This window comes from Mustela nigripes, chromosome 12, assembly GCF_022355385.1.
Source record: "Mustela nigripes isolate SB6536 chromosome 12, MUSNIG.SB6536, whole genome shotgun sequence".
In the NCBI taxonomy this organism is placed as follows: Eukaryota; Metazoa; Chordata; class Mammalia; order Carnivora; family Mustelidae; genus Mustela; species Mustela nigripes.
In genome coordinates, this window is record NC_081568.1 from 6,861,493 (window position 1) to 6,882,310 (window position 20,818).

Below are 20,818 nucleotides of genomic sequence, written 5' to 3' on the forward strand. Positions count from 1 at the left end.
CCCCGGTGTGTGGTGTTTTGTTACAGCAGCCTGAACTGACTGAGACATGGTCAAAGTTGAAGTACGGGACACTGCCGTGGCCGTTAGAGATGCTCGGAAGCTCACTACGAATCTTACAAACCAAGGAAGCAAACATCACCATCCTACAGCCTTGGCCATGGAGGAGGTCAGAATTCTCAAGCTGAAGCCTCAGGCTGCCCTGCCCAGACCCCCCAAGGGCTGCTCAGGACCACCTCATCTCCCCTTCATCGTGCCCCCCCCCTCCCCGGTACCAATAAGAGAGACTCAACAGCTTCCCGGAATCCCAAGGAGACTCTGTTCTCTGTGGCTCCAACCTTCAGAACATTTATGAAGAAAAACTAGGGAAACTTCTGGAAAGATCCAGTTCACTCATCCTTCAATCTACCACACGCCAGGCACCTGCGGGCACGGAGCATAAAAATGGCAGAAAATGAGCCGCGATGCCGTCCTACACAGTAGTGAACAAAACGCCCACCGCATCAGTGATTCTCTGCTTCTCCCGCAACACCAGCCAACTTCACCTCCCCGTCCCGCATGCCGCAACTGTCCTCTTCGAAGCTTTGCTCGTCACGAATGTGCCACCTCACTGCCTCCCCACCCCTCCATCACACGGACCCTTGGGGGCACCAATGGCCCCCTTTGGCGATCTCAAGGTCACGTCTTTGTCCTTACCTTACCTGACAACACGGTGTCCCTGCCCAAAGCTGACCACTCCCGGACATTCGATGTTCCTCTCTTTCTTCAAGGCCAAGTCTTCCTCCTTAGCGAGCTCTCAGCTTCCATGTTACCTCTTAGGAGAGGCCCCCCCTCACCGGCCAAGGATAGGAGCCACTCTGGCTCCCGCTGGCCCACGGCTCTATTCACATGCACGGGATAGGCCTGTCATACTGCCCTGTCGTACCCGCCGCAGCTGGCTGATCACATGTTGTCCTCAGCAGAGGAGGACGTTCCAGTCTGCTCCCCTCTGACCCTTCACGGCTCGCATGAACCACGAAATAGTAAACGTTCCATAAACCTTATGAATAGAACCAACCCACTGATGGGTATACAATACTATGCCCAAGGGGAATTGTGAGGACAGAAGATGCAGGCGTGGGGGCGGGCTCCATGTGGGGGTGCTTTTTGCAGGAGAATCTGAAGACAGGGACTAACTGGATGGGTGTGGGAACCGAGACATGGTCCCTGGGGCTGGTTTCGAACCCCCAAGCTCTCCAAGACAGGACCTGCCTCCAGCTGGTGACACCGGAAAGCAGACACGTTCAGATGTGCTCAGTAAGTTGATCAACAGTGTAACCTGTGTCTTTTTTAAAACAATGTGTTGTCTGTGCCCCCGAACATAGTCCTCCAATGCTTGTATCTACATCTCGCAACAGGAATGTCTTGTGAGCACTGCTTTGAACCACACGAAAATCCCAGTGACAATCCCAGACTAATACCACACCCAACAAACGTCCTCTAACAAATTCCATTGTCTTAAATTATCCCAATGAAAACAGTCTTGCCAAGAAAAGACTTATCCTGTGCGTAGTAAAGAAATAATAGCGAAGAAATCAGGCATAGTCATTGCGAGTAAAATTAGGACCGAAGTATTGCAAAATAGAGAGTAAGATGGAGTTTCCTCCCATGAGAAGCAGAGGGTGACGAGGACAAGGCTGTTCTGTGGGTCTTGCTAGGGCAGGACAGACTCATGGCTTGACACTGAATGTGCACGTTTAGGATGGAAAACACAGAAGCAAGAGAGGGTCGAAAACACAGGAGAGGTGCCCACTCCTACCTGTGGCCAGATAGATGATGTGGACCAGCATGTCCCTGCCCTGAACCACGTCCACGGCCATGTGGGAGAAGCGGCTGTTGTCCTCCATGAAAGCGGGCACCGAGGTCACCGGCTGCACCACCTCGTGCATCAGAATGAACTTCTGAGCATCCTGCAGGTTCCTCTCCGTCAGGTTCACGTACAGGCCTTGGTCCACCGTGCCACACTGCAAGGGAAATCAGGTCATTACAGGACACCGATGGCTGGCCCTGCCACCTGGCTGGAGGGGACACGGAGGCTGAGTCACTGCCTTGTGCAAACACAGACGTTTCTCCATTTCCCTCGAACTCCCCGACCTTGGGGTCCTTCTCCTTCTACATTTGAACTCATCGCATTTGGGGAGTCTTTATACGCTCCGGCCTAAACGAATGATTGGATGTTAAAAATAAAGCAGAAGTCCGTACTGGCTTTAACTTGAACACAGGTGCACTCCCCATCACCTGTTGAGTCACGTGGGCGCTGTCTGGCCACGTGCCCACGATCCTGCCTGTCCCATAAACCAGGTCCTCAAACGGAAGACCCGGCTGTCCGGAATATCCGACAGATCTAGTACCTTCCCTACTGGAATGGTGAGTCTATAAGCAAGATACGGATTCCACGGAGATAGAACTGGGCCATTTTTACGCATAAATGCTGTCATCTGATTCCAGCCTTTTCCCCCGGGCCTTGTTGTTTTGTGCTCCTGCTGCAGACAGGGGAGGGAGGACGGGAGCTGGCGGAAGGGGAGGGTAAACGAAGGAGGGAAGGAGAGAGACGTTCAGAGGGAGGCACTGTCCTGAAGAGGAGTCCGGGAGATGGGCTGTGGGGGGGGTGAGGGCTGGGGAGCAGGGGTGGGGGGTGGAGAGCAGGCCTGGCGATTGCTGAGAAGTGAACTCGGGGCTGGGGTGTGCAGAGGCGAGCAGCCCCTGCGTAGGACGGATTTGGGCGAGGACGAGGCAGACAGAGAGGTGGGGAGGAGAAAAGCGCTTCTGGGGCAGAGCGCACCGTCAGAAAACCCTCCCCAAACTCTCTCCTTTCTTTTCTAAGCTTAAATCCTGGCGCCCACGAAGGCTGATTGTTGGCAGAACCTCCCGTGAGCAAGGTCGATGGGAAAGGCCCTCTCCGCCGGAACCAGCCAAGACTCCCGTTCATGCCGCGTCCTCTCTGATGCTTGGTTTCCTAACAAGCGAGAGGTGCAAAGAAAGCTGTAGGATGGAAACGGCCTTTTTAAAAGAATGATCTTTTGGGAGCACCTGATACAAAGTTCTCTACCTGCTGTAAAGTGATAAGCCGGTTGTAAAATGAGAGATGAGCAGAGGGACACAGATCCCAAACCTGGTCCAGAGCATCACCCGTGTCACAGCCCTGCAGGGGCAGCCTGTCTGCCCGGTGACAGGACCCCATGCAGTCGGGTGAGGGGTCAGCTCTGCGCCCCCGGGAGCCACGCGGCCACAGGCAAGGCACTGCCTCTCGGCCTGTCTCCATCTACAAACACTTGCTCCGCTCCCTCCGCAGGGCAGTGGTGAGGCCGAGGGAGATCATCACCGGAAGGCCTTTTTAAATTAACTGAAAGCACTTGGAAATGCCAAGGAAAAGGAGTGCGCCCGGCACAGAGAAGCGATTCAGCCAGTGGCAAACCCGCCTTGTCGCAGGAGAGCAATTCTATGGTCCACGGAGCCGCAGCGGCCACGGGAAACGCATGAGTAAGTAAAGGACGGAGCCAGCAGGTAAACACACCAGCAGCTGCTAGTGGGGCAGGGGCTGAGCTGGGAGAGCCCCATCCGTCCTATTGAACGGCATCACTTACGGAACAGGGACGTCGCCCGCCAGCAGAACTGGGACAGATGGAAGCTCTCTCCCAGACTTGATGTGAGGCCTACCCCGGTGAGCTCTCGTCCCGAGAGGGACTCGGGTTTGGCAGTTTCCTCTCCCTGAAATCAACAGCAACGCTGAAACCCTGGTGGCCCTTAGCTGTCTACTTGCTGGGAGAAGGGTTACACCCAGGCTTTGTGTCGTACGCACAGTACTTTTTAAAAAACCGGCATCACAAAAACCGGGAGTCCTAGCACAAAACGGAGGACCTTGTGCCGCTCTTGAGGAATCCGGAGGTCTGCGAGACCGGGGAGGTCTTGCTGAGCCAGAGCCGGGCGGCAGGACGACCGGGGATCTGCCTCTGTCCTTGGTTCCTTGGTCCCCTTATCTGAAGCCGTCAACCAGAGCTGCCACTGTAATATTGTGATTTGTACGAAATAGGGATTTAGTCTCTGTCCTCTTTCTGACACGGAGCTGCTTCAACTAAACCATGGAAATTTTCTAAGTGCAGAGAGTGGTCAAGGTGCCTTTTGTCATGTTAATGAGGTGATGCTCAGGCCACGCCCCCAGGTAAGCCCCAATGGAAGGATGGAAGCCTATTGACAGGAGCTCCAGTCCTGTGATTAGAGGGTAGGAACTTTCAGTTCGCCCCTGATCTCCAGGCAGGGGAGAGCAGCTAGGGGTTCAGTTCAATCACCAATGGCCAATGATTTAATCCTTGGCCATTGGAATGCACCTATGTAATGAAGCCTCCACAAGACCCCCAAAAGGACAGGGTTCAGGTGGTTTCTAGGCTGGAAAACACATGCAGATCCGGCAAGATGGTGCTACGTCCTGGGTGCCTTTCCCCAGACCTGGCCCTGTGCATCTCTTCCAGCCGGTGGTTCCAGAGTTAGGTCCTTTTATAATAAACCGGTCATCGAGTACGTAAAATGTTAGTCTGAGTTCTGTGAGCCCCACTGGTAGATTAATCGAACCCAGACGGGTCATTGGAGGCCTCCATCGATAAGCCATGGGTCAGAAGCCCGGGTGATGACCTGGCCGTAGTTAAGATCAGCACCTAAAGTGGCGAGGAGGTAGGTGGCAGCCCCATGGGGCTGATCCCTGCCCCTGTGAGATCGGATGCAACATCCTGGTAAACAGTGTCAGAACTGAGCTGAATCGTATAATGTCTTGGTTTACTTTGCCAGCCTATAATAAATAGCTCACCCAAGGATTCTTCTTCAACTATTTTGAAAGCTATTTAGATTTATAGTATATATTTATTGGCTCGTAAGTAACCCACCTAGCTCTCTCATGGCTGCAAATTCTCTAGCTGTGCCTTATGCACTGGGTTCCTGCGGTATCTGCGTGACACCTTGGGGACTTGGTGCAAGAGGGAAACGATACAAAGAATCATCGTCCTCAAGTGTGTTACAAAGCACAATGGCTGTCTTGTAAATGCTTCCAAAAGTAATACGGGTCATCATTCTCCTAATTTCTTTAATGCCATAATATTTGCATTTTTGTTTGTCTCCAAGACAATAGACCCGGCTTATGCAAATCCACGATCACCCAGCTTCATGCTTAGGTGCCTGATCCGAACCTGGTCTGTGTATCAGAAGGTCCTGAGGACATAGCTGACCCCTTCATTAGCTCTAGCAATGGCTTCCTTATCTGCCCGGCCACTCTTAAGGGTCTGTTTTCCATTTTGGCTCCATCATTTCTGATTGGTGGTTATCAAACTCCACAGAAAATTCTGGAGTCTGTCCACTGGGTCTGGATGGTGTTTCCTGTTACTGACCACTGCTCTTCCTTGGGAAACTCAAGACCAGGAGGACTCTGGGGACTGGCACTGCCTACGGTGGTTTCTATGGCAACTGACACAAATATTAAATATTTTTCACTGTTTTATTGTTTTCAACAGTGAGATTTCTGTATTAAATCTAGGAAAGTGATGTACTGTCCCTCGTAACCCAGTCTTCCTCCTGAATCTGAAGCCTACTTCTGCTCCTCTAACTAATTCGCTGGCTCTAGTTACAACTGCGGCATAAAATTCCAAATGTCAGCAGGCATTTTTTTAAAAAAAATCAAACCACTTCTCACTGCTGGTTATCGCAAACAGAAGGCTGTTGATACATGACTAGGGGAGGGATCCTCGGCTCGAAGTGTATTCCCACCCTGTGCCTGCTAGATGGTCTCAAGAATGTCCGGATGCCTGCGCTAACACAGTTATCAAATATGGTAAACAGAAAGAAAATCCTTGGGACTTACTTGTACCAGAAATTATGTAAGGAATCCTCATCATCTGTAACTTTCGTTTTCTGGAAATCTTGAATTCTACTCAAACGGAGTTCAGCCCAGCTCAGCAGGCTTCCTGCCTGGAATGCAGGCCACATCTCTACAAGCTTCATTTGGTTGAAGCACCTACTCCCATCTCATAAACGTGAGTGAGCCCTCTGTGCGACACTGGCATTATAAAACCAGATGCCGTGGCCTTTGGAAAGGAGGGATTTTGCTGTGGGCTACAAATACATCCAGACAAAGGGCCTAAAAGTTATCCGCTGCTCGGAGGTGGAAAGGCATCACGGGCTTATTAAGTCACTATTCATTGTGAAGACTTTTGCAACAGAAACATCAAGGCATTAAAAGTACCCTATAAATATAGTGAGCATCTTTGTTAATTTTTTTTAACCGTTGGGATTTTACCAAGAACTTTCTTAAATGGAATGATCGATTTCACTTTCAGGATTTTACGAAGGGACTTCATGAACAGTTATGTTGCCCCCCAGCAACATCTGGGGGACAGCGTGGAATCTGGGTGCAGACATGCAGCAGAGGGGCAACGGGTGCGCCTTGAGTTCATACTGACATTATTAAGGGCTGGAGCTACTCTAGTTTCGGTTCCCGCTGAACCATTAGCTCCCCTGACCCGTAGTAGGAATTTGTCTAGTACCAGACTTTCTCGGTAGCAGGGCCGGGAAAATACGCACATGCCTCAGTTTCCCGACTTCGAACGTACGGATGACACGCCCCCCCCTCACAGGACTGGGGAGAGGAGACGGCAAGAAGCGTGTGACCAACGTCTAACACAACGTGTGCCACCCGGAGGGCACCCAGTAAATGGGCCCTAAGAGTCATCCTCTCCGGATACCTTCTACAGTCAGCAAGGCACCTTATCAGGATTATCAAAGTCTGTCCCTAAAATACTCCTGTGCCTCAGTATCCTACCTCTCTCGTCTGACCGGTGGGAATGAGAGAAGGAAGAGCCCAGGGAACGCTCCAGGAAAGCAGGAAACAGGAAAGAGCGGGTAAAAACCACCTCAAACCCCATGCTCTTAAAGAAAAAGTGAAGTTTAAAAAAACCCTTTTGTAAAACGATTAGAGCTGAAGGGTTCCTGCCAAGGCCCAAGGAAAATGTGAAATCACGGAGCCCTTCCACATTCTCAGTTTTCTCAAAAGCCAGTGTGTTGCGCTGATCAACCAACCTGAACTTGGGGGCCTGCGTCCAGAGGGCGCTTCTAGCACTCACGCGTTGGGATAACCGAGGCTCCTTTAGACAGTAGAGGCTGGAGTTTCGCATCTGAGGACCGAGTTCGCCATCCCGGCTCAGCTGCCGGCCAGACAGTGTCCCCGGCCTAATTATCCACGCTGTGCTCGGTGGCCCTCTCTGTCTGTGGGAGAGCTGGTTACCGAACCCGGCACCGTTGCTACCATACATGACCACCACAGAGTCAGAACTTGGTGCCACTAAAAAGTACGCCCTGAGCGGGAGGACGGTGATGCTAGGAGCCTTCTCGTCAGAAGGGAGGCTGCGTAGACTGAGGGTTCGTTCTCCCCCCAGTGCACAGGTTGAAGGCCCAACCCTGGTGTGCCTGTCTCAGTGGAGATGCGGCCTCGAAGGAAGTAATGAAGGTTAAACGGGGCCACCGGGGTGGGGCCCTGACCCCCAGGATGAGCATCTCTCCCCCTCACAGAGGAACGGCCACATGAGGACACGGTGAGGCGGGGGCCGTGTTCACGCTGGGAACAGAGCGCTTGCCAGATGCTGAACCGGCCAGAACCCTGACCTTGGACTCGCAGCCCCCAGGACTGTGACAAAACACAGGTCTGTTGCTCACGCAGCCCTGTGGGTGGTATTTTGCTGGGGCTCCTATACAGGCCCATACACCGGCGGACCAAGCAAACCTGAGAAAATCATGTCACGTCTTTAGGCTTCAGCTGCTCCTAAAATTGGGGCATGGGAGTCAGCGACGTACAGAGGCGCCCTGAGCTCACACACCCCGTGACTCTGTGACTCATAAACTAATGGCCTCCATGGGCTGCGCTGCACCCCAGCTGCACGATGGCCTCCGCTCACTGCGAGAGGAAACCTCGCCACAGTCCCCAGGGAGCGCGCTCATTCTGTTTGCGCCTCTGCCCTGCTCTGTGCCTGTGCCTGGGCCCCATCCGCGGCGGTGGGGATCGTCAGGGAGCACGTCTTGTGGGAACACAGAGCCCGCCGTCATTACCACTCACTGACACTGGATGCCCAGCCGGCCGCTCCACGTGGGCCTTTCGCAGTCAGCCTCAGGCATCCCAGCCGGCAAAAGGCCCTTTGCAGCCTGGGCGTGCCTGCTGACAAGGCCTCAGCCCCGTCCGCGAGCCGAGCCTGGGGGGGGGCCTGTCGGTGAGGGCTGGGGGGCTTCCAGCCGCGCAGGGCAGGCTCCCGGCTTTCAGCTGTGCCGGGCCTGTCTACACACGGTGCTGCTTTCTAGGGGAGCGAGTGCCCCACTGCCCCCCTTACAATTACCTGGAAGTTGGGGTTGGGGTTGGGATACGGCAGCCAGGCGGAGCGCGAGTTCTCCTGGTACTTGAAGGGCCCGTTGAAGGCCTGGGAGATGGCGCTCAGGTTGAAGACGCACACGGCCGAGGCGGCGATGCTGTTCCTGGGGGGCCGGGGAAGAGAGAAGGGGTCAGGTCGGACAGCCCCGCGAGGGCGCTGCGCGGCGCAGGCTCCTTGCAACGACCTCAAGATCACCATCTCCCAACACCCCAAGGATGATGTCGAGACAGAGACAGGAGTGTCTCTGCCATTCCTTTGTGGAAGCCCAGGAATTTCGGGGTAGAAACAAGACTGTTTAGCAATTATGACACTTCTAATCCTGCTGGACAGACACATTCACTCAGCCGCAGCGAGAGGGACAGAGGACTGTGAAGACGGGCACGGGAGGCCTTTTCCGGGGCCAGAGCTTGTCCCCAGTCCAGCGTGGCTCTCGACCCAACCATTCCTCTGGTTTCTCTAGATGGCACTGGGGCACGCTGTGTTGCTGCTGCTGCTTGTTTTTTAATCCCCAGATAGTGGGGCGCCTGGGGGGCTCAGTAGTTAAGCCTCTGCCTTCAGCTCAGGTCATGATCTCAGGGTCCTAGGATGGAGCCCTGCATCGGGCTCTCTGCTCAGGGGGAAGCTACTTCTCCCTCTCCCACTCCCCCTGTTTGTGTTCCCTCTCTCACTGTCTCCGTCTCTCTCTGTCAAGTAAATGCATTCAATCTTTAAAAATAAAATAAAAAAATAAAACCACAGATAGTTGTGTTTGTAAGCCTTCAAAAAAGAACCAACTAAAAGCATTTTGCAAAAAGTACCTGTCAGAGACCCTTCCTATCTTTTTTTTTTTTTTAATTTAAAAAGAATTTTCAATTCAAAGGGTCAGAGAGAAAAATATGACATAGGAAATCTTGAAACCTCAAATCTGAGTTCAGGCTCCGCAGAGGGGGCTGTAAGGGGAGATTCTCAGGAGCGCAGTGCCCTCTTATGAAGTGTGGCGACAGCAAAATATTGTCTGGTTAAGTAAACCTGTATTTTCCAGCACGGCTCTGGTTTCTGTGCTCTGGGAGCCGCCGTTTTTAGACAGCCAGGAGCGAGACTAGTAGAACCTTCTGAGAGCCCGCAGTGCAGGAGGACTGCCCTTCCTCCCACCCGGTGCACGACCAAGGGGCTGAGACAACCACCACAGTCGTGGGGCAGAAGGAGCTACAACAGTGAGCTTTGTCCCCACTCCTCGGGGCTAAGAGACCATGACGGGCACAGAGAGGCAAACCAGAACCATGAGCAGAGGCACTCGGGTGCTTAGCCACAGCCTGACAGCCACCGACATGAGCCGGGACACAGAGCGGGGCTGTAACTTCCCGTGATCATCACTTTCTCTCAGATCAGAGCAAATCTTCTAAGGAACGTGGTCATCTGTGCAGAGGGTAAGCTCAAGGCTGACACACAAGAAAGAGGAGAGGCAGTGCCCACTGTCGGACTAGAAATAGAGAGAGCAGAAAGCTCTTCCCAAGACCTGGGGATAAGGAGTATTCCAGCGAGGAAGGGAAGGTCTAGTCATTCTCTCTCTGCTAGTGTAGATGTTATGTACTGGGGGATTTCCCCCACGATGGGCATCTCGGACATGACACAATCATCTAGAACAGTCTAAAACTCATTTTTGTATCTGAATTGGCCATTCACCATTGGAATGGCCGAGACGTGGTACTTCTATGACTTTTTAAAATGTTCGTTTTTGCCCAGAGCCAGGGAAATGAACAGCTAAGTAAGCCAGGCTCCCATTGTGCATAAAACTGATGTCAGCTCAGCAACCAATCATCCGACTTCGGCAGCCAACACTATTCCTTAAACCAGGTTTTGGAAAGCAAATCTATACAGAAACTGTAAATTGATTTTTTTTAAAGAAACTTATCAGGGAAGGAAAATAACCTCCAGAGTTGAAAACTGGGCTTACAATACGATGGTCACGGTGGGGTACGGGTGGGTGGGGAGCCATCCATTGCTGTCTTGTTCTTCTAACCTCACGTCAGAAAGAAGACTCTTCTGCAGCGAATGTTACTATCAAGCGGCTGCTAACATTAAACTCAGCGCGGGAACAAGGGGAAGAGTAATGGGGAAGGAAGATCGGAGGATCAGTGAAGTGAGGTTCCAGCAATTTCCGCAGGCTCCCCGGACTCTTCCAGGACTGGGAGGTCTCCCAGGACGTGGAGCCGCCCTCCATCCTGATGAAACCAGGACAATGCCGGACACGCCAGGATGGCCACTCACCCTGTCCCCCTTATCAGCACTCACAACCCCCCCGATTCGGGTGTTCTACACACTGTTAGGTCGCCCGATTTAAGATTTCAAAGATGGTCCAAAGCAGAGCTTACACTATGGACCTCCGCTACCACTGGCAAACGGGAACCCAGAGTCTGCGTATGAAAAGGTGATCTGTCACCCCCGGGCGTGGGCTGTGATCCTTTCAGGACACAGCAACTAAGGAAAGGGAATAAGTGTGGGTCACACCACACTCTTCTAGACGAGGAGTGAAAGAAAGACCAGGAGACTTTGCATGCTTTCTTTCCCTCATCCAAAGTTTGCCAATTCTGGAGCTAAGCCTATCTCCCCTCAAGAAAAAAAAAAAGACATTATAAGTTTTTCAAGAATACTTTAAAAGTATCATCATCATTTTAGAAATGCCTGCCCAAGTTAGCCACCTCTGGGAACAATGGTTTAAAACGTAGCCCCAGGAAAGACAGAATGTGCATTTCACATATAAGCAGAGAGTCAGGCCTGAGTAACATTATCTCAGAGATCAGACTCTTTTGAGACAACACCGCCTTCATTATGCAGAAATGCATGACTTGTGTGTAGAAAAGAAAATGCCTCTGATCATTTAACAGCATTTCAGAAAGTGTCCCAAGCACATTGGCAAATCAGGAATGAGAAATTAATAGTCAAATTAATTTGACGTGATAATTACCTAAGGAGAGATTGAAACTTTTTGCTTCACCTTCTTTTCCTAATACCAGTCTCAGAAATCACAGTATTGTTGCATAATATTTAATTCATATTCAAACATTTGTTTGGCCATTAGCCCAGTAAAACAAGAAAGATTTCTTTTAAAGCAACTTTCCAACCTCAAAGGTCCAAGCACAGTAGACTCATTCACCATGAACAGAGGAGCAGGGACAGAAATTTCTTCCCAGTCACTTACACGTTGGTGGTAAAGATGCCGTAGATCAAATCCAGCTCGGGCAGGAAGAACGTGCTCTGCAGCTCGTTGTAGTAAAAGGGGACCTCCCCGGGCCGGGAGCAGTTGAGGCGGGCCTTCATGAACGTGGTCCAGGTGTCCTCCAGCAGGAAGCGCCCCCCAATGTCATTCTTACAGACCCGGGCAGCCCTGGAGAACACGGTTTTCCCACAGTCGTGCTCCACAGCATTTTCTCGGAAAAAGAAGTAGGTGAAATTTCCGATGTCGTAAGACGACACGAAGTTTGGTTCTGGAGGCCAGAGAAAAAAGAAGGAAAGTGTAAATGTTCATCCAGTGTTTTCTTTAAGACTCACCTCCTTGGTATTTTGTCCAAGGTGACGTGGGTTTGTGCAGACAACACCAGGTTCTGAGGGAAGAATGGGGGCCCCGTGAGCAGCTTAGCGATCTATGCCAAGGGCAGAAGTTAAGACACAAGTTCCAAGTGAGGAGAAACTGCCTGCACGATTCCACACCTAAGCATCCTGAGTGAATGCAGCACTCAAGTCAGAGAACATTAATGCTGTCGAAAGTCTGCAACACCCTTGAAAGCAACATACACTGGTCACTTACACGTTCTCACGAGCCCCTCCGAGAGCCCGGGAGAAATCGAGATTAAACACACGATGCGATTCAGAATAGAGGGGTCTGGTATCATGTTTGTATGTGTAGAAGATGACAGAACTCTTACATCATACTTGTATGCAGGAATATGACTGACAGCATTTCTGTGCTTTCAGTGAGAGCTTGAAGATGGTTTTCATCTGTGAAAACTGAAATAAGCATTGAAACTATCAGGTTAGTGCCCTGAATTCGCTTTAGCAATTCCAGTTACTATGGTGACCATGGAACTGTGAGGACCAGCTCTTATTTTCTTATTTTAGGGTGGCTGGGAAACCCACACAGAAAGAGGGGAGGGGTTGGGGGTGGGGTCATTACCCTCCGGCTTCCTCGTCTCAGAATTAGCTTAAAAATCGGGATTCCAAAATGACACAATGATGGCAAAATATGTACTTCATCACCAAGCTCCTCAGGTGTTTGGAAATTTAGAGTTTGCCAACTGAATTTCACATATACCCTTCAAAGTGTTACCTTGTAGCTGCTTACTTGAGCCCACTGATGATTGACACGGAGATGCCTGATCATTTATCTTCAAAAATTCTAATCACCTGGTTTGATTCTCACTCTTTCCTCTACTGCTAGGGGCCTTCTATTCAATTAGCAAGTGTCTGAATTTTATGGCGCCATTATGGTAATATGGCAATAACCTTTCGTGTTCAAAATTAATGGAAAGATATACACAACCACCATATCCACAAGGACGCATTTCAGGGACAATTAGCTTTTGGGGGCAATTCAATTGGCCTTGTACTTGGCCGGATCTGATCCGTGTACATCAATACACATGCTACTGGCAGGACAACTAAAAGTCTGGCTACAAGACAACACTTTAATGTGAAAAGTGAGACAACAGGCTCGCCTCAAATCTGAATGTAGACACAGAGGTGGCACTGAATACTATTCTTCCTTTTTTTTTAAGATTATCTATTTATATATTTGACAGACAGATCACAAGTAGGCAGAGAGGCAGGCAGAGAGAGAGGAGGAAGCAGGCTCCCTGCTGAGCAGAGAGCCTGATGAGGGGCTTGATCCCAGGACCCTGAGATCATGACCTGAGCCGAAGGCAGAGGCTTAACCCACTGAGCCACCCAAGCGCCCCAACTACTGCTCTTCTATCCAAAAACCCATTGCCAATTTTCAATTAACAGATATATTTGATATCATCACAAAATTTCTCCTTTTAATTCTACTTTACATCGCAAAGGCGTGAGAATGACTCTAGGTCATGTATGTTGTACATGCAACGTCTTCTTCTCAGTCCATGATATTGTTCTTAAGTCATTTAATTACATCAGGTAACAGAGACTTCAGTAAGGACTGTTTCTTGTTTATAAGCTGTCAAACACCCCACGAGATCACTGTTGCGCTAGCCCGGAGTAGGTATAAAGCAGAGTCGATTGCATTAAAACGTAGGAGATGGAAGTTGGACGTATTTTCTGTGCAGTCTGCTCTCATACCCGAGAGAGATGCTCACAGACACAGGAGGCGACTTGTGTTTTTGGGGAACATTCAGCAAAATGAGGGGGAAATTTTTGAATCTGTGTTCAGTGAGCCTCCAAAAAAGAATGACTCATTGAAGAAGACCTTCCAAGCAAAGATAGGGAACAATTACAAAACTATGTTTGGTTTCTAAAGAAAATACTCACTTCTATGTCTAATTCTAAAGAGAAGACTAAATCATTTTAGAATACAGCCTGTACCCAGGCTCCACAGCCGGACCGCGGTTTGATCATTATACTAAACACAAACAGCAAACATGACCACGGCCACCATGACAACAGCAGCCACAGAGCCGACCTAAGATGGAGAAAACAAAGAAAGCAGGTACAGGACTGGATGTGACCAGCCTGGGGTCACGGTCACCAGCACACATGGGTGAGAGGCAGGCCGAGTCCACAGTTTATCAAACACCCTCACAAAGACCGATTCCTGCTACTACTTTGAGGACACACTGCCTGGAGACCAGAGTGTGTGTCTCTAGCAAGTCTAGAGCAAGAAAACGAGAAGCTGCGAAGATAAACGGGTCTGTCGTGGTTTCTTCTGGTCAAAGCCGAGTCTATAATTTACAAAACATATCTGCAGAGGGTTAATGCTACTGTGCCGGACCCTACACTCAGAGCTTCGCTTTCACAGGCTCATGAAACCCACACAAATCACAGAGGTAGGTGCTGTGTTATTAGTTATGAGCCAACTGTCCGCATTTGCACAACTAGCCAACAGGGGGCGTGGCGGTGGGGGGGTCAGATCCTGAATCCAGACAGTGCGACCACAGAGCCTAGGCTCCGACCATTACGCTATGATGGAAAAAAACAAAAACCAAAAAACAGTGGCTGCAAGAGAATAACTGACTATATTAACAACATCCCAGAATCACACTTCGTATTGTCACAGTCCAAGGGGTCATTAGGCGAGGGTACTGCTGGCAAAGCATCTCCAGCTCGAGAGACGACGTGGCGGATGATGCCACCACTCCCCGGAGAGCCCGCAAGCGACTGTGAGCACGTTTACTGTCTGTTCCATCGACTGGCCTCACCCAGATGCCTCCTAGACGGGGGGTACTGGCTAATACCGTACGGAGCAGCCCACAGCTTCCTCTGTCCACCGAGAACCTCTAATGGCTCTCCAACCCCCACCCCACACCCACAGTTCTATGGTAGGACAACAAGGCACCCTTTAGACAGAAATGCTCAAATACATTTTCTCCAGCTGAGAGCATGGGGGAGAACTTGTGCTTGGCGTGTAGTAGATGCTGTTCTCAAATGCACCACACAGTGAAGGTCACTTAGTCAGGGAGCTAACAGACCCTTGAAAACCCATCGTGCTGCCCCACGATGGCCCTTCAGGATGATGATGGGTCCCCAATGGCGGGACCTGCCGTAAAACCAGGAAGCTCCGTTTCCTGGAAAGCAGAGCCTTCTGAAATTCAGCCAGCATCCTGTTCCGTCTCCAAAGACAATAAAAAAGCCGGAATAATTGTTAGACAGACAGCCAAATATCTCCCGCATTTGTAGATATAAATCTGGAGGTGGGGGACGTTTGAATCCTGCCAGGCAGCGTAACAAGATGCATACTGTTTCCCTTCCATTATCGAAGCTCTGTCTCTTGTTAAAATGCAATTCACCACAAACTACTAATCTGTCACTCCTGAGTGAACTGAACAAGTCATAAATCAGGCGCTCCCTTCTTGTCTACAATGAACGTGAGTGCATGGAAGAGAGATCTGAGTGGTCCTTTCTTCTTTATTGTCATTAGAGCTACACATGAAGAGAAGGTGTGCCGTCAATTCAGGAAAACAAAACACAACAGAAGACATGCGTATCTGTCAGCTCGTTATAAATATATGGACGGAGAAGCTGTTTTTTTCTCATGTTTGGAAAACATGAAAAGTCCTGCATTACACAGCATCTTACAAAATAGGTCCTGCCATAAGAGGAAATAATGTTTCATGATAAAGGAACTTTTATTTTATACATTTACTTATTAGCGACCGTGCAGACAAGAGGAAGAGAAGAGATCCATGAGATAAAACATGAGTAATGAGAAGAACAGCTTCAACATTTTGGAGAAGATTCTGACCAGGTAAAACCAGATGGCGAGCATCCAGATGGAAACTTCCATTCTGCCTTCTTCCTAATGTAACATCCCCTGCATCCGTTTGGAGCAACCTTGTGTTTGGTGGTTCAGTCTGATGACTGACCCATCATCGATAATTTCCTGATACAGAAATATTTGTCCAAATTCATGCCAATGGGTATTGAAGACAGAAAGGAATCCCAATTTGCCAACTCTACAAAAGTCTTACTAGAATCAGAATCTATCATAAGTCCTTTTTTAAGTTAAAAGCCACCTCAGAATATACTGGCCAAAGTCCGACTAGATGTCTGGGCATGGAGGCCATGTGGGCTGTGGCTCTGCCCATCCCAGCTTGAAACCCTGGGCTGGAGCATGGACATCTGAATATGCCTTTATCCCGTATGATGTTTTAGGGCACAAAAGACTTATTTTGCCTTAAGGATTAAAGAGACCAGTACGCAGTATGATTCTAATAAATGGTGCCTATAATTATTATTTCGTGACCTACTCTTGATTTCCCTCCTATTTTTTAAAAATATTTTATTTATTTATATGAGAGAGAGAGGGAGCATGAGAGGGGAGAGGTCAGAGGGAGAAGCAGACTCCCTGCTGAGCAGGGAGCCCGATGTGGGACTCGATCTCGGGACTCCAGGATCATGACCTGAGCCAAAGACATTTGCTTCACCAACCGAGCCACCCAGGTGCCCTTCCTGATTTCCCTCTTAATTAATTTCTATCTAGTAGGACTCCACATAATGACAGTGAATAATCAAACATGCAAATGTTAAGCTTAAGGGTGACCAAAATTTGAGAACGATACTTGCTGAGTCCAAGCTACTCCACAAACAGGACAGAAGTGAATGAAAACAGTCTTTCGACAGGACACAGTGAGCCAAATTTGTTGATGTCAGTCACTACCAAAACCATCTCCGTATATATATCTAGATTTCATACCCTCTCTCTCTCTCTGCACATTCTTTCCCTCATTACCCCTACATGAAAATCTGCTGCAGAGTGTTCCAAAGTAAACTAATTTCATCAAGGTATTTAGGAAGCATGGATAATTACACTAAAATTAAATTAGATTAAGTACAATGTGGTTTTAAAGCCATTGATATACTAAAGCTTTCCCCAAGATTTCCAGTAAAAGACAGACAGACAGGTGGGTAGAGAACACATGTTTGTATGTGTGTATGTGTATATGCGGGTCTGTGCGTGTCACAGACGTACACACGGTAGGGAGACGGAGACGTGTGTAGGTATATATGGTTCAATACTGCCACCTACTGGCTGTGTGGACTCCATTAAGTTATTTCCCAGCCCACATTCTGCCGTCCTGTTTGAGCGGTGCGGGTAACAACACCCAACACATATCACGGGGAGAATCAAAGGCAAAGAGTGACAAGTGCTCAGCACTCGATTGCTAACCATCAAAATATAGATCACATTTATTCACCTATGTAAATTAAGATATAAATAATAAGCATATACGCATATACAAAAATAGGTAGATTATTAAAACATGCATATCAGTAAACATATCAGTATTTATTTAACAAGCTAAATCATAAACGTTGCATTCTGTATACTAAATTAGGGTCTTTGTTGCTCTCAGCAGATGTGGCACCAAATATGGGGGCGGTGCCGGAGACAGAACCCCAAAGCCCCGGAGCCTTCCTCTCGCCCACCACCCACGGCGGGGGTGTGCGGGGGCAACCGACAGAGCACATGCCCTGGGGACCGAGAGAGGAAAACAAAGCCGACAGACCAGACAGACCAACAAGCCATCACAATGAGGACAAGAACACTGAAGACCACCGGCGGAGAGGTGAACGTAACAACTGGAGAAGGAAAGGATCAGAGAAAAGGCAGCTGGAAGGCTCGGGGGGGACCACCAGGTCAAGAGCAGGAGAGACCACCGCTACGAGGAGACCCCAAGAGTGGCCCGGAATGGAACGAAGCTCATGTCGGAATGAAGGAGAAGGCCAGGACAGCGACCCAGACAGGAGCTAGGACGTCGGCTGCCCCTGGAGGGTCACTGAAGCGTCTGAAAGACAAGTTGATGACCCACGTTCCTGTGGGTGTGGTGATGGCAGTAGCTAGGGAAGAGGGGGACGGGGCATCACGCGTGTCCTGGGTGGTCAGGGCTGACACTCAGATCCCCAAGTCCTTCCCTCATGGAGCCCCCAGCAGAGAGAAAGCCATTGCGTCCAACCAGAAAAGTGCGACCAGCCAACTTGATTCCTTCTTGCTTCCACAGGAATATGACCTCAGGAAAATGTGGTGTTTATGGGGCGCCTGGGTGGCTCAGTCATTAAACATCTGCCTTTGGCTCAGGTCATGATCCCAGGGTCTTGGGATGGAGCCCCGCATCAGCCTCCGCGCTGGACGGGAAGCCTGCTTCTTCCTCTCCCACTCCCCCTGCTTTTGTTCCCTCTCTTGCTGTGCCTCCCTCTGTCAAATAAATAAAATCTTAAAAAGAAAGAGAAAGAAAATGTGGTGTTTGCATAGACTTGCTGATTCTAGCCAGAGCAGCCAGTACCAAGGGGACCCGTGCCGTCTCTCCCTGAATGACATCGGCCCTCCCCTATGTGAGGACTCACCCTGCAGGCCCGAGGCTGTCCTCGGACTCTCCCCCTGGGTCTCGGGGAGCTTCGCTAACGGGCGGTCGTCTACACGCTCCACTCAAAGTGTCAAACACCCTTGTGTGTCCTCTCTCGCTCTGCTCCGAGCACCAAGCTTCCCCAACCTTTCCCTTCTCCGGGGAGCATCTACCATATCACGCGCTCCTCGGCTCAATTTGTTCAAACTAATTTCACAAAAATGTATCTTTGAACATTTTCCAAACAGAAAGTTTCCATGGACCATGTTCATTATTTCCCTGATTATATTTTCAGCGCAGTGGTTCACTTCTTTTAAGGATGAATCATTGAGCCTCCAGAATCGTGAATCAAAAGCTGGGCATTCTTTTTCTTTATTTATTTTTAAACTGGCATATTAACATGAATTCAAATATTTTAATGTTGATAAAGTAGTTCTGAGGAGGAAGAGGGCAAGATGTGAGAGCTCGCTGGAAAAGGGATCGGGCTGTAAGACTACGCGCTTAGAACGCGTCAACCTGAATGACGGCGTGATCTCTGTCGCCGGAGCTGACCTGGGCCAGGGCAAGACAGAAGCCCACAAAAGAGAGCCAGTGAGCCAATACGTAGCAGTGCATGACCAAACGTGAGAGGCCACTGAGGGGATAGAAAGAGTTTAACAGAACAAAATGGAGACAAATTTACTGAAGCGCACACACCTGGGGATCTTGTAAACAGGATGACAATGTGATTTATGGGCCAAACGGGAGCACTTTTGGGAGGACAAGGAGCAATGTTATAATACTGCCAGGGTGGCATGAGGGACCTCGGGCTGTCACAAGGCAACGGCTCATGATCTCTAGACAATGCCCTGAACCATTTTCCTTCCTGGTGATGAAAGTACTAGAAAATTTCTGTACAATTTGTTATGTTCTCTCTAATGGGATGTAACTTCTCCATGTGGATTTCTGTTTTGTTGGACGCAAGTCTGTCTATGACTTAGTGTATCGAGTTGGTGCCTTTGGCCACACAATACCTTGGTCGGGGAGGAACGGCTCATTCGTCCATTCTCTTCGGAAAGGAGCAAACTGAAAGTCCGAGTGACTGACTGGCGAGCACGGAGCTGTCACCACCAGACGGAAGGGACTCTGCGCTCTGCCCCGTTCAGGCATTCAGCACAGAGACCCACCGGTGCACGGCACCGCTTGCCGAGACCACGACAAGAACCGACTCCTTCCTGTCACTTAACAAACTTCTGTGCCCGTGAAGGACTGTTCTCAATCATGCCACAGGCTCTTCTACTTTGACTCCAGTAGTCTGCATCCATGTCATTGCTTTTTGTAAGTTTCGACCAATAAGGAGACCCTCCTCGCCCTCTCCAGAGTCCCCGCCGCCCCTGTTCTGTGGCAGCTCGTGCATAAAAACGTGGAGCTCGGGACGAGGGAGCCCGCGGGGGCGCCGACCACCAGCTCTGGACTGCGCGTGTCGCAGACGGCCGCTCCCGTGCCCGGCGGCCTCGGGGCTCTGGTGCAGGGGCTAGTTCCGCTGACGGCGGCTTGTACACCTGTAAAACAGGGACGGCGCCATCTCCCTCGGCGGATCTTGTGGAGGATTACAGATGGCACATGTGTGGACTCTCCCATCGACCTGACAAGTTCCAAAGAGCCCCTGCGACCCCAAGAAGATGCTCAGATTGGGTTTACAGCACAATTTCCAACAGACCTGCATCCCACACAAGATGGCCAACCTGCCTGATGTTCCACCAGTAAGAAAAGGTTGTTCTCCGTGCTCAGTCCCATGTCCCCCAACTGCTCGCAGGCTCTATGCCCATGTGACTCACCACCCTAGCGAGCGGAGACCTCATGCGTTAGAGGTCAGACTTAGCCTCGAAGCTGAGGTCCCCAAGAGAGCCTACTGTTCACAGTGACACCCCTCTTAAGCATCTCCCCAGATGCCCATTTAATAAAATATAAAACTAGGGGCACCTGGGTGACTCAGTGGGTTAAAGCCTCTGCTTTTGGCCCAGGTCATGATCTCAGGGTCCTGGGATCAAGCCCCACATCGGGCTCTCTGCTCAGCGGGGAGCCTGCTTCCCTTCCTCTCTCTCTGCCTGCCTCTCTGCCTACTGTGATCTCTGTCTCTTCTCTCTCTCTGTGTCAAAAAAAATAAATAAAATCTTAAAAAAAAAAGAAAACTAGCTGCTAACTAAGCACTCGTGATTTTTTTTTTTAATTCCAGTTTCCTGAGCTTTTCCTTGATAAAGACTTGACTTTTCCTACACAAACACACTTCAGTTCCTAGGCACCACTTGTCTGTACTTGGCTTGTTTTGTGAGGGCTGCCTCTAATCCATGAATTTCCTGCTCTAGCAAATGTCCATCCAGGGAGCCCCGAGAGCAAAGGGGC

At 49.9% G+C, this 20,818-nt stretch overlaps 1 protein-coding gene across 2 annotated transcripts in view; it reads right to left on the reverse strand.

The window, feature by feature from the left end:
- The window catches only part of SEMA5A (semaphorin 5A), a 444,506-nt gene that overhangs the window by 110,538 nt on the left and 313,150 nt on the right, over positions 1 to 20,818 (reverse strand). For both annotated transcript variants that reach the window (XR_009407368.1, XM_059416873.1), the window contains exons 10-12: positions 11,608 to 11,893; positions 8,397 to 8,532; positions 1,796 to 2,000 (exon numbers count right to left, since the gene is read on the reverse strand). Coding sequence is in view for 1 of the 2 variants with exons in the window: in XM_059416873.1 (XP_059272856.1) it covers positions 1,796 to 2,000; positions 8,397 to 8,532; positions 11,608 to 11,893 (627 nt within the window). In the remaining variant the exon portion in view is untranslated. The remainder of the gene's footprint in view (positions 1 to 1,795; positions 2,001 to 8,396; positions 8,533 to 11,607; positions 11,894 to 20,818) is intronic.